The 13,783-nt window shown below is 35.7% G+C and overlaps 1 protein-coding gene across 3 annotated transcripts in view; it reads left to right on the top strand.

Annotated features, from left to right (window-relative positions):
* ZC3H13 (zinc finger CCCH-type containing 13) overlaps nucleotides 1–13,783 on the top strand; it is a 44,511-nt gene that overhangs the window by 3,838 nt on the left and 26,890 nt on the right. For 2 of the 3 annotated variants that reach the window (XM_064408749.1, XM_064408747.1), the window contains exons 2-4: nucleotides 2,155–2,280; nucleotides 2,717–2,826; nucleotides 8,261–8,372. In XM_064408749.1, coding sequence (XP_064264819.1) covers nucleotides 2,164–2,280; nucleotides 2,717–2,826; nucleotides 8,261–8,372 — 339 coding nt within the window. In that variant the 5' untranslated portion in view covers nucleotides 2,155–2,163. The remainder of the gene's footprint in view (nucleotides 1–2,154; nucleotides 2,281–2,716; nucleotides 2,827–8,260; nucleotides 8,373–13,783) is intronic. The other variant, XM_064408748.1, reaches the window with a different exon arrangement.

Below are 13,783 nucleotides of genomic sequence, written 5' to 3'. Positions count from 1 at the left end.
ATTAGGCATTTGTTATATGATTGTCTTATTAAAAATGCTTTTGCATGTGTCAGTTGATTTTTATATCTTCTATTGAAAGAATGTGACTGTGTGAAACTGTAGAAATTTAGTAGCTTTTTTCTGAAATTCTGTGAGAATCCTGAAATGGAAGGGTGCTCAGCTAGGTGAGATGTGGTATTGTTTTGCTTTCTAACTTTAATGGTTTATCCTGTCAGACTTTTTAACTATTGCTGCACATTGAGCTGTCCACAATGACTCCTAATTATTTTTCTCAGAAGACTGGACTAATTTGGTCTCATCAAATATTTAGACAAAATCATTTCTCCTTGTGTGCATTGCATTATATTTATTTGCATTTCATCTGCTGTTGTATTACTCAATTCTCTAATTCAGTTAGATCTTTCTGGAAGTATCTGTTCTCCACAGTTCTTACTAACCCAAATAATTTCATACTACTGGAAATTCTAATGTTTGACTGTCTGCTTCCACTAATTGATGTTAACCATTGTTTTTAATGTTTGGTATACACCGTATGGTTAACTTCTACCCTCCCTGAACATCTTGGTTAATGTCTTGATTATCTGAACCTTTTATGAGATAAAATTCTTCAGATAATCAGAGGCTTGGAGTAGGAGTCAGCAGAGCAGAGTCTACTGAGAAATCTCAAATACACAGTGTAAACTTTCTTTCTTCTGTTTATAAAAGCACTCAAGTGCTTCACAAGAGCTTCAACACAGCATTTTGTTTGTAGAAAATGCACAGGTGTCAGACTCCTAGGGAAATCTTGTCATGGAAATAACTGTAGGGTTCAGATAATGAAGTGTCTACGTTTTTACATGATGATATTTTGTTTCTCTGAAATGTAACCTTACCATATGGATACCATGGGAACATATTGCTGATCAGATGGGGAAAATGTGTATTAAATTGTATTAAATGTGTATTAAATGTGTATTCCACCTCACTGGTGGAAGCTAGTTTAAATGTGTATTAAATGTGTATTCCACCTCACTGGTGGAAGCTAGTTTAAATGTGTATTATTCTGGCTTTATGGATGAACTTTGTCATTTGTAACCTGTTTGTGTATGAGATAGTTTAAGTGTGTGTGTGTGTGTTCTAAATGTGGTGACGCGTGCTGTGCTTAGGAGCAGAAGGGTAGGAGATTAGTGTTTGGCTAATCATGATCTGCTGATTAATGAGGGTGATGGTACATTGCAGTACAACAAAGAGGTGTGGTTTTGAGCTGTATATAAATTGCTGAGCACCTGGCAGATGTTCCCAAATTGATTTTATTTTTCTTTTCATCAAGTAGAATGTAAAGAATGGAGATTACTTTTTGAGGTCCATTTTGCCCTTTTTGTACAATCTGTCTGTAGTGCTAAAAATAGATGTTCCTTTTTTTTTTTCCTTAAATATGGTTTGGGTCTTTTTTCCTTTCTCAGGTAAGATAAGTGGTGACTTCTTGTTTATCAAAGTTATGCTGTATTTCCTTTAAAATCTGTTTTTCTTAATGAGAAGGAGCTACTTTTTGAGCAGATTAAGAAGTGCATCATCATCGAGTTGTGTTTTTTTTTTCCTAAACTCGTGTAATTCCAAGTAGTTGTAGAAATCAGACTGATAAACACAGGCTGTGGATGATAGCAAGATGGCTTTCAGTAGGTTGTCATACACAAAAAGGGGGAAAAATATAAAGCTCTCATTTTTTTTTTTTAAATTTGTTTCACACCTGGGAGGTGTTTATAGTGGTTGAAACTGGTTTCTGAGAGGTTGGTGAAATAACATTAAAGGTTCTATTCACGTTGAGTCACTTGAGCTCATGCACCAAAAAAACACAATGAAAGAAAGCATCTGTCCTGTGTGGTGTTTGCTGCCTAAATGAATAACATGTCATATGATCTTTCCCAAGGGGAAGCTGAAGAATCCAAAGCAGGTCATGAAATGAAATGAAAAATTATCATTTCTGGTGTTCAGCTGACTAGTTCAAGTCAGAAGCATTCCGTGTTATTAGATACATTTCACTCACTTCTTTTTCTTTCTTCATCACCTCTGCAGCAATTCTTGCAACGTATTTCATACTATTTTATTCATGTGAGTTCAGTGTCAATAGCCCCAAACTGAAGGATTTTACAGTTTTGCTTTTTTTTTTGGTTGAAGTAGTACAAAATGTCAAAAATTAGAAGGAAGGTCACAGTGGAAAATACCAAGACCATATCCGATAGCACATCCCGAAGACCCAGTGTGTTTGAAAGGCTTGGACCCAGCACTGGAAGTACTGCAGAGGTGAGTTGTAAAAGTGTTCTTGTTTTCCTCCCCACCCCAGCATCTTCTTTTCCAGGATTTATACGGTGGGAAAAGAGTAGCTCACAAGCACCAAATGCTCAGATGTTACTGAGGTTAAGTAAAGGTGAAAAGAACTCCTTTAACCTATGGGTGTTCAACATGCTAATGCTAGAATTTTCAAATGCCGTGTGTTGTGCCAGCTTCTGGATGGAGCAGTAGTAGTGTGCATATTAATATTTCCACCAACCTAAATTTTTCTCTGCCAGACCTGATGCTCTTTGTTGATTATTTTTTTTAAATCAATTATATTACTGGTGGACAGAAATTACAGATAAATGGGACTTAATGTGGAGTCATTTGTTTGTTCTGCCACACTCACACCAATGGTATTTCCAGAAAGGAGTGTGAAATTCACCCAGTAATGTCTGTCTCTTAGACACAGTGCCGTAACTGGCTGAAGACTGGCAACTGCCTCTATGGGAACACATGTAGATTCGTACATGGCCCTTCACCACGAGGTAAAGGCTATAGCAGCAGTTATAGAAGGTAAATCAAGAACTCACTTTGAATTCTTCACATGCTGTAGGAAAATAGCTTTTGCAACTCTGTCTTTTGTTTTGTTGGTTTTTTTTTTTAAGTCAGATGCTGTGGTGTGCTTAATTGTGTGTTATATCAATAACCAATTGCCTTATGAAGCTGCTTAAAACAATTACTTTGGCAATGTGCAGGATTTTTGTGTGTATACAGCTTTAAAAAATGAATAGTTGATTGGATGCAGATTAACTATATATTACTTGAAATGGGAAGTTCAAGTACCTTAGTACATTTTGTTTTGGCATAGTGTCACTGCAGCTTTCTGGTATACTTTTCTGTCCTGTACTAAAATGCTGTTTTGCAATTACAGCATTGCTCACACTCACAGCCCTTCTGCCTTTGCTATGTTGCGTGATGAATGTCCATTGTTTCTCTTATGTTGCAAGAAAACACTTTTCTTCAAAACATGCCTTTGTGGCTTTATCTATCAGATATTGAAAAATGTCTTGTATTGTAGGGAGAGATCACAAAAGTTACCTGATTTTTCAAAAGAGAATATTTTTTATTGTGTGTCTCTTTGTATGTTTCTAAAATTTAATTTTTTTTTCCAACTGTCGCTTGTGTGGCATAACATCTAACTTAACTGAAACCAAGTATGGCAGTAAGCATGTAGTGTTCTTTCTATAAATGACAGAAAGATGTTATGGTTTTAGCATAGTATCTCTTTCTATGAAGGCTTCTCAATTTACAAACAGCTGTCCTTCATAATGCCAGTATTACTTATAGATTGTGGATGGGCACACTGAAGCATCCAAGAGTAAAACAACAAAAGGAAGGTTGGCATGAGGTTAAGGTTCTGTGTTTGGTTCTTTTTCCTATTCATATGGCTTGCTCTTAGGATGATCTTGACTTTGCTTGTTTGATCTATTGCTTCTGAGGCCATAGCAGCTGGGATACAAATACATAATACTGAGTTTAATGTTGCTTTTGGTTTGTTAAAAATTTTATTCTGTTCTGTGCTGAATGTTCTAAATGAATAGAATGATTTACTGGGAGATATTAAATTTTAAAACAGTTAAAATGTCACTTTCTCCTTGCTCTTAGTATTTGGAACACTCAATATGTAGTTCTGCTTGGTCATTTGAAGAAAAGTGACATTTATTTTAATGATTAAAGCTGTGTTTCTGCTTCACTGTCACCACTGACATTTAAGAAAAATGTTGATTTCCTTCTTCTTATTGCTAACTTTTTTACTAGGACTATATGAAAAGTCAAAGGACAAGCCTTCCTGCTTATTTGCTTGGCACATTCAGCATTTAATAAAGGCATTCTTAAAAGTAAAAAGGGGGAGGAAGCCCACCACCCCCACACAGTCCCCAAAACAGACAAATGAAAGAGCTCTACCTGTCTTCAAAATTTTCTGCTAATAGCTCTTGGCCAGGCATAGGAAAAGGTGGTACATAATGTATACATAATAAAATGGTGGCATTTTCATGCCATTTAACATTAGAGAGATTTTCACAAATGTTACCCAGGCATTTCAAATGTGATTTTATTGGCTTCAGGCAAGCCAAACTAATGCTGTTTCTGCATCAGTTCAGTTAAAGCAATATTCTTGTTCAAGTGTCTGGGATAGCAAAATGGCAGCGTGTCTGCATGTGTTCAGTCACGCCTGCCAGGGAAGTCTCATCTGCTTTGCAAGGAGTTGGGTAGGACAAAGCATGTCTTGCTGCCTTTGTCTTCATACCTTCTGCCTCAAGTTCCATACCTGCCTGCAGTCAGTCCTGTTGTTAATGGTTGTTAATACCTCCTATATTTCAAAACATCAGCAGACGGTAGGAAAAGTTGATTCTGAAGTAGGATAAAGATTGTTCCATTTCTAGAATGGCACTAATGCTGCCTCTCACAGCACAAATTTTAATCTTGCTATAAAAATAAAACCTAACGTGTTTTTATATGAAGCTTAACTGATGATAGTATTGAGAATTCAGTATGAGACTTGCCAATCTTCCCAATATCAGAATTAAGGAGAAGGTAACTTAAGAGCTATGTGTAAATATGCTATTCCATGAGTAGTTTTGCTCTTTCTGCACTTGTAGATTGTTGGTTAGTTGTTTGGCAGCTTCCTGGCAGGCTCCTTCATGTAATTGTCAGGATCTATGCCATTGCTGGGCCCTTTTCTTAGTCTGACTGATCCTGTTTATTTGGGATGATCACATTGCACTTAAAAACCAAACCAGGCCAATGGTCATACTAGGAAAGAATGTATGGATTTTGAAAGTTTCAAATATGGGAGATGAAAACAGGGCAGTGTTTCTTGAGCAGTTATAATGTGTGTGTAATACACAAATATTGGTCATCTGCCTCTATGCACACGTGTGCTTTCACACAGGCACACAGAGATATCCTCAGGCAGGTGTGTTGCAAGGTGTGCCTGTTGCTGGATAGTTGTTCCTGACACTGTAAGAAGTACAGGAGCAAATGAAGTCACTGTTATGAATGTGCATTTCCTAAATGCTGTTGAACATGGAGAACTGTGCTGTTGCAGGAAATAATGCTGTTTAAAATAATTTAACTGCCTTAGAATTTGAAATGAGGAAATTCTTCATTTTAGGCTTTATTAAAAAGATGGCCCCAGTACAAAATACTAAAAAGAAATTGCATAATGCTTTTGTGTAAAAGGTTCTGGCACTTGCAGTCTAGCCACATCATCTGAAGCTGCAGAGGTAATTTGTCATGATCTGTTGAAGTTCAATAGTGAGCATGACCTGGAATAACCGAAGATCTCTTTTGGAGTGGGCTGGGGAAAAGTTATCTAGAAATGAAGCTATGGTACACATAAAAGAAAAATAAGCTAGTAGAACAGCTTGGTTTTCTGCACATTCAGCCAAAGCATCTGAAAACAGTCATAACTTCCTGAATAATTATTTCTTATAATTTGAGTAATTGTCAGTCTTATTTTATTAGAGTTTCTGGAGGGTTATGATGTCTTTGGGGGAGGAGAGATAGGGTGATTACCATGACTTTGCTTTGGTGCTCTCCTAAAGCTGAAAAAAGCTGACTCAGTGATAGCAAAACCAAACAAAAAATTGTCCAGCAAACCCGAGCACTGAATGTGTACCTTTTAAATTTCTGTGGGTTTCTTCATAGTTTTTATAATATTTAAGTAGATTTGAATAATGCTTTAGCACAATACATTTTTTCAGGTTGGGAGGGAACAAAAAATTTATTGAGGGTAAAATGGTTTGGATGCTTTGTTTTTTACTCCAGCCTCTAGCTTAAAAAAAAAAAAAATTGGAATGTCAGATGTCACTCTGTGAGGTACATGAGCTGCACTCAGTGCATGTTCTCTTGCTTTCTCCTTCAGCTAATGAGATTTTTTTCCTGAAGGTATTAGTCTCAGGGAACAATATTACAAATACATTATTATCTTTCTGCCTTTTAGCTTAATTTTCAGTTTCACTAACCCAAAACCTTTGTATTTGTTGCTTAAATATTATTAAAATTCATATTTTTAATAATATATTATACCTAGTGTTGAATTGTACGTCAATGCTCAAAGACATTTTATTTGTCGAGATAGTTGATGGTTGGAATGCTTCAGAGAGTGTTAGTAATGCAAAGAATTACTTTTTTAATATGGAGGGAGGGGAAAATACCTTGAATCATAACCTTTACTAAATCCAGACACTTTAAAGATCATATAGTCACGCATGCAAAGAAGATAATTTATTTATATTTGTATGCTGGCTATTATTTGATCCTTGGTGATGAAAAAAGTAGAGCTTTACTCTTCTGTACATTTCTTCTGATCTAGATTGACCTGTACTTACAATTTCATGGAGAATTAAATGCATTAAAAAATGAGAGCAGTCACTGATCTTTGTCTCTGTAGGTCCTCATACATTTAACCCTGTGATGCAGTTTAAAGAATTAAAGTGCAGAGGAGGACATGGAAAAAAATTACTTTTTCAAATATGTGCAGATTGAAAATGAAATGGTATTAAATTACATTTTTGTATGCATTGACAGTGAAAGCTTACCCTTTATGTATAATGTGACAGGAAGAGTGGGAGAAGTAGTTTTCTCAATGGAAACTTATTCAGTCTGAAAAAAAAAGAAACTCAAATTTCATTATTCATATATTAGGTATAAGTTTTCTAATGAAAAGACAGCATTAGTGTCTTTTTGTGATTCTTTAGTATGAACTGATAGGCACAGATGTAGTACTTGTATACAACCATTTCACAGAGACTCTATTATAATTACAGCTAACAGCCATCACAGAAGTACTAAGCTCAGTATCAAGACAAATGTATATGAAGAGAAAATTTGTTTTCTTCAACTGAAAAGTCATCTGCAACAGTTGCTACATTCCCTTAGCTTGGGAATTTGTTTGAATCATAGAATCACAGAATGGTTTGGGTTGGAAGGGACCTTAAAGATCATCTGGTTCCAACCCCCCCACCATGGGCAGGGACACCTTCCACTCCACCAGGTTGTTCAGAGCCCCATCCACTGCCAGAGAACATGTGGAACACTGCCAGAGATGGGGCATCCACAACTTTTCTGGGCAACCTGTGCCAGTGCCTCACCAATGCAGTGGTTGTTCTCTTGTAACACGTAAGGGGTCAATGAACTCATGAATCCACACTCAGAGGTGACAGAATTGTAGTAGTGTAGGATGTTCCTCCTCCCACATCACAGTAATATCTTTTACAGAAACTATATCGTAAAGGTGCATGACTAGCAGAGTTCATCCAGTATTTTGTAATTAAATAATAAAATAGTTATTAGTGCAAGATGGAAAACGGAAGAGGCCTCCAAGAGTTAATTTCTGGTTCATGGTCTTGCAGCAGTGTTTTCCTGTGCAGCAGCCTCTCCTAGACCATGGGAGGATGGTGCTTAGGTTGTCTCTGTTTGCAGACTTCATCCACATTCAGAGTTGTGCTTCTTTGTGACTGTCATTGCTAGTCTATAGTAGTTTGATTCTGCATTAATTTTACATATATATATGTAATATATATAGAGAGACACTTATATTTATGTAATATATATAAAAGTTGTGGCGGCTTAGATAAAGGAAAAGGCTAAATCTTCAAATATTTGGTAGGAGTGATTGTGAAACATCTGCATGATGATCAGAAAAAGGTTATTTATTCTGGATGGGAAGCTGATCTAGAGTAGTAAGTGAGTAATGCCACATACACATACAAATAATTTTTCTTCTTAGAGTCAAGTCTTTCTTGACTTTCTGAAAGGGTTGGGGTTTTTATAATGCTTAAGCCCTTTAGAATGGAATATTTTCTTACTCATCCACCTTGCTTCTGGGTGGGAGGTTTAGGTTTTTCTGGATGTACTAATAAAATAATAATTAAAAGACAGATAATATTCCATTTAAAATAGTCCCATAGAACTGGTTATATTATGTTTCTGTATTATACAGGTCACCAGAAAGACCCACTGGAGATCTTCGGGAAAGAATGAAGAACAAACGTCAAGATGTTGAGGCAGAGCCACAGAAACGAAGTACAGAGGAATCATCCTCTCCTGTTAGGGTAAGAGTGGAGTTTGCAGAACTCCAGAATCCCTCAGTAACAATTGGGCAGTATGTCCTAGAAATGTTATCGTTGTGACTTGTAATATTGAAAATGTTTTAAGGAACTGATCATTTTGTACATAGCATATCACATTTTTTGTTATGAAGTGTCTTAACAATTGTACTGTTTTGCAATTTTGTAGTGCTTTCTGGTCTCTTGGTTCCCAAAGATTTTATAAACCCCACAGACTTAAAATGTGTTATAAATACTGATAAACAGGTATTTAATAACAGTGCAGACTCTTCAATTATTACCAAGAAAGTGTACTAACCATTGTTTCAGTCGTCCACTATTTTCCCCCCAACACTTATTCATGCATCCCGACTTAAGTTGTTCACTCCAAATTTGCTTTATATGAAACCATGCAGTTACGATTGTGCTGGTTCATTTTGCCTTCCTCCTCACATACTCATCAGGCACCCCAACTGCTTAACTAATGGATTTTGCAAAAAATTCATTATTGTTCTTATTTTGTAAACATCTTTCTGCAACCCTGTGACCCTCAAATATCAAAATTTAATTATTTTTAAATTGTGTTATCTGTTTCTGATGTTACAAACAAATAGGGATAGAGTTCGTAGTGTGACCCTGTACCTATGTAGCAGTAGGACCACTGTGTTCCTGCACCGTGTTTAAGACCATCTTCATATGAATATTTTTAAAAGGTTTTATTTGTAAAAAATCAGTTTTGCTTCTGCAGGTATTGACAATGTTCTATCATTTCCTCTTGGTCTGTTCCTACTTGTTGTGTAAAATAAATCTTTTATGTCAGCTGTAAATAAATCAGCAGCAGCTGCTATCATTAAATTGAACAGAATGGCTTACCTTCCAATCATGTTTTCAGTTGCTGTTAATTTTTGTAAACTCTCAATCTTTTTACTGAAATGTGTTTCTTTTATTTTCTAATAGTTTGAATAAACTGTTCAGTTATTGAGTACATGGTTGGTGGGAAAATTTTTTTTTCCAACCGTCATTAAAAATTTGCTGTAACTTCTGTCCTGGTGCAACTCTAATTTTGATGTAATTCTTACTTTTGATTAGTTAACCTTGCTTTTTATAGTGTTCTCTTAATGTAATAATAAAATACTCTTAAACAACTAAAACCCAAGTGAAAGTGAACTCGAAGCAAGAATCTAAAGGAATTGGAGAATTAGTGTTAACATATCAAAGAATTATTTATAGATTAAGCACACAGCAGAGTGAAAAATGCTCTGCTTCAATCTCAAAATGGAAGATTGAGGAAACAGCTGAACTTTTGTTTTAGTTCCATGGAGGCAACTCTCAAAATACAGGATAACAAAGAAAATATTCTGGAACAAATAGATGAAGAGGGACAGTCGTCAAGAGTTGCTTTGCAAAGAACCAGGATATCTAAAAGGACAGAAGACTCAAGTGACTGAACTGCTAAGGAAAATATTGCTCCATCGGTAGAGCTGCTGTTATGGTGGAGATCTAATATGTTGTGTTTCCATATTTTATGAAAGCTTTTGGGTTATCAACAGAGCTTGATAAGAAAACTTTGAAGTAATGAAAGGTAGCTTGTTCCATAAGAAGTTTCATAATTTTGGTTAAAAATAAAAAAAAGAGACCAATCCAAAACATTGCGGCAGACAAAATCTGTGCTTCACCAGACTACTAGACTGAAACTTCGATGGAGAGTAGTGGTTAAGAGAGAACTGCCTGACATAGGTCAACCTGTTTTGAAACAAGACTTCTGAGGCATATGTATAGATAGTAAAAAAATAGAAGGTATAGTATTTTAGATTTAGAAGCCAACTAAGGGGAAAATTTTAGATTAATTTGAAATTGAATTACACAGAATGCTATTGTAATTCATTTAAAGAACTATAAAGAATGTAGAAAAAAGTTGGACATCCCAAATGTCAAACTTTGCAGAAAATTTGAAAAGAGTACTTGGGATTACTGAAGTCTGAGGAATGCTGTGTGGGTTGGGAAAGATAGTTTTCGGTAGTACAATGGCAGATGAAACTCGGTGTTGGCAAGTGCAAGGTAATGCACAATGAAGAAAGTATTTAAAAAAAATGAATGAGTTATTGAAAAGCAACTGAAACCACACAGTAGAAAAATAAGTTATTGTGGACAGCTCAATGAAACCATGTGTTCCAAGTGAAGTCACAGTTGTAGAAGCAAACATTCAGGTATATAAAAATGGAATAGAAAATGATTGATAATATGCTGTAGAAATTCATGGTCCAGTTTTATTTGAAATGCTCTTTGGTTGTCATCACCTGTATGCAAGAAAATACAGTCAAAGGTCTTCTTGAAGTGGGCAAAGAGGTGAGAAATAAACTGGAGAGAAGAGAGGACATGGGACGAATGCATATAATGTATGTTTGAGAGAATGTGAGTTAGATGCGTCATATTCATACTTTATCCCAGTAGAAAGAGTGGTAAATTTGAAAATAACAAGGGTTGAAATGCTATTTATGTTATATATAACAATTCTGCCTGGTTGCCAGAAGATAGACACACAAAGCTGAATAGGTTCCACAAGAAGCTAAGAGAGTATAACTAGTATAAAATCTTTTCAGAAGAGATTTTTATTCTTTGGAGACATAACTAGTACAATCTGTATGTATTCAGGAAGAAACTTCCTATATTGGCAGTTTATAGACTCTCCCTTTTTATTTCTTCATGCTTTGTACTGTTATTTGCAGTGACACTATGCTGTGTTATGTGGACACCTACATTAAACTTAGTTGTTTTTGTGTTTCTTGGATTTGTGTTTGGAGTTACTTCAGCACTGTATGTTAATGTATGAATCATTATACAAATAACTAGATGAGGTTCCTGCTGTTACTGTATTCAGTTGGAAGACTTTATTTTAAATTTTTCACCGTATTATAAGACAGTTACATGGGTGTGTATGAAGTCTTACCTAAGGTGTTAACGTGGAAGGTGTGTGTGATTTGGGAGAAACAGTGGGAGGAGCTTAACATACATTTAGGAAGGTTTTTGTAAGGAATGTGTATCACTTGTTTCATATCTGTGGATTTTGTCACTGTAGCTTTTATTTCCACTGGAAATAGGACTCAGTGTTGTCATCCATCTCTGAAATGGGAACAAATACCTCTTAATGTCAGGGGAACTTCAGATTCATTTACTTAACGTGTTTCTGTAGCGTGGTAGTACTTTACACTATAAAGATATTATACCTAGAGCAAAGTAGAACTATGCTTGCCCAAAAAGTTGTAGCTGTAATATGCATAGTTTACTGTAGGTTTTAAGGAATCTGTGCTTTGGAATAAGTTTGTTTTGTTGCTGCATGTATATGTGCAACCTGATAAGGTTGAAACCGAGGTTTCTGCAATGCAAGAATTGTAGGTTGTATCAGTCTTCTGTTCTTTCCATCGGTGTTGGCAAAGTAACACTTCTTGGCTAGAAGCATGTTTTACAGATTGGATGAGTCCTTTTGTGCTTGGTAGGCTTTTCTGGCAGTAGTGGAAAATTTATTCAAGTAGACATCAAGTCTTGTGCTGTAGAGTGCTGATCACATGGGACATCGAACTTCAACTTGAATAGAAATGAAATTAAAATCTCACAGAAGTCAGCCATAATGTCATGAGTTTTCCCTTTCTTATGTGGCATCTCTCTTAAACATCAACATGAAACTGTAAACATCTACCCAACACCTGCTATGTTTAGCTGTGAGCATATACCTAAAAACAGCATAGACAAAGTCTACTAAATAATTTCCTCTTAAGACAAGCTATAATGTTTTTAAGTAAATAAATATATTATGTAAGTGTAATGCTTCTCATCTAGTAAATGGCATTTCTTCAGAGTCTGCAGAGAAGTTGTTAGCAAGAGTGGATATACAGCATCTTCAGGTACCAGTGACAGTCATGCTATTGGCCTTTAGGAACTTAATTTACTTTATTCTTGGCTTGTTAAGGGAGAGACAAAAAAGGTCTGTAAGGGTATGAAGGAAATAATTCATTCCCATAGTATGAGAGAATCAAATGTGTTATGAGTGTAACAAGTAAAATATAAGGAATGTGTTGAAGATTTTTCAGTAAGAAAAATTAGGTATGTGTTCTAAACTGTCATAAATTAAATTCTTGATTAGCATGCCCCAGGAAAAATATACTCAGTTTCTAAACTGATATTAGTTTTTCAAGGTGCAATGTTGTCAAAATCTTGTTTCTTGACAACTAAACAACATCCGTGTAAAATACCATGCTTTCCCTATATTCAGTATTTCAGTTGGATAGCTGTTTTTGTTCTCAGTTCTTCTGTAGAAATATGATTGTGCCACTACCAAATCTTTCCACTGAAAGGAGAAAAAACAGGCTTTTGCAAGCTGCTTGTATTGGCTTGTAAGTCTGAGGAGGTAGGCATGATACATACAGGTTGTGTAGTTTTTTTAACATGGGTTATTAAATTGGACTTGAAGCATTGACTTGCTGCGCATTCTTTCATGACAAGGTATTTGATGAATTGTCTTTGGGAGATTTTTTTAAATCGGCATAGAGAGATTGTCCTAGTGTTCATATTTCAGTTTGCTAGTAAGAGGTAGTGTTGAATTAATAGAAGCTAGTATTCATAGTGATGAAATTGTGGTTTTGTTTATGTTATAGGACTTAGTTGATGTATATAGAAGAAGTATACAGCTCAGTAGAACAGCTGTGGGCTTCATGGAGGGTGGGCTAGAAAAATAAGAACAGTCTTATGAAAGAAAAGAATGGTTGCAGAGAAGGCTTGTTATACTTCCAGATTTTTAGATGTCATCAGAGTAATTTTCTTTTAAAGTAATTTGCTTTGGGGCATAGTAGAATTCTGGCCCTTAGACTGAATGTCTGTAGTACATGTTGGGACAGTGGCTTAGTGGATGTAGACTTGTCTGCAGTTGATGTCAGCAACCAACATGACTCAGTAAGTTATGACCTTCTGCATAATTTTAGAGATTTACATCATTAAATTAGAGACATGTTTTTAACATTGTTACTGAATAAAAAGGAATAGTTGCATTTTACTCATTTTTGAGTGACTGTCTGCAATTTTGTTTTGTTTCCTTAATGTGTTTCTAAGGTGATGTTAAGGATTTAAATTAAATCATGATCTAAGTCCCAATAAGGACTAGCTAGTGAAATTCTCAGGCATCTCCTTTTCTTGGTGTTTCTCCCACATACCAGCATGAAAGAATCCCCAGAAAAACAAAAGAGGGCACTATGTGGCCTGAGAACAACAGGGCTATGGGACAGATTTTGCTGTTCTGGTTTCCTGTTTAAGAAATTAGCCTGAGATACTTATAAGCTTGAATTTTCTTCTTTTGCTAGTAGTGAAGAAACTTTGTCCTGTATTCCACTTGAGCCCAGGTACATCACACAGAGAATGTTGCTTCAGCA

This window comes from Passer domesticus, chromosome 2, assembly GCF_036417665.1.
Source record: "Passer domesticus isolate bPasDom1 chromosome 2, bPasDom1.hap1, whole genome shotgun sequence".
Classification (NCBI taxonomy): Eukaryota; Metazoa; Chordata; class Aves; order Passeriformes; family Passeridae; genus Passer; species Passer domesticus.
This window is presented reverse-complemented; position numbering and strand designations above follow the sequence as displayed.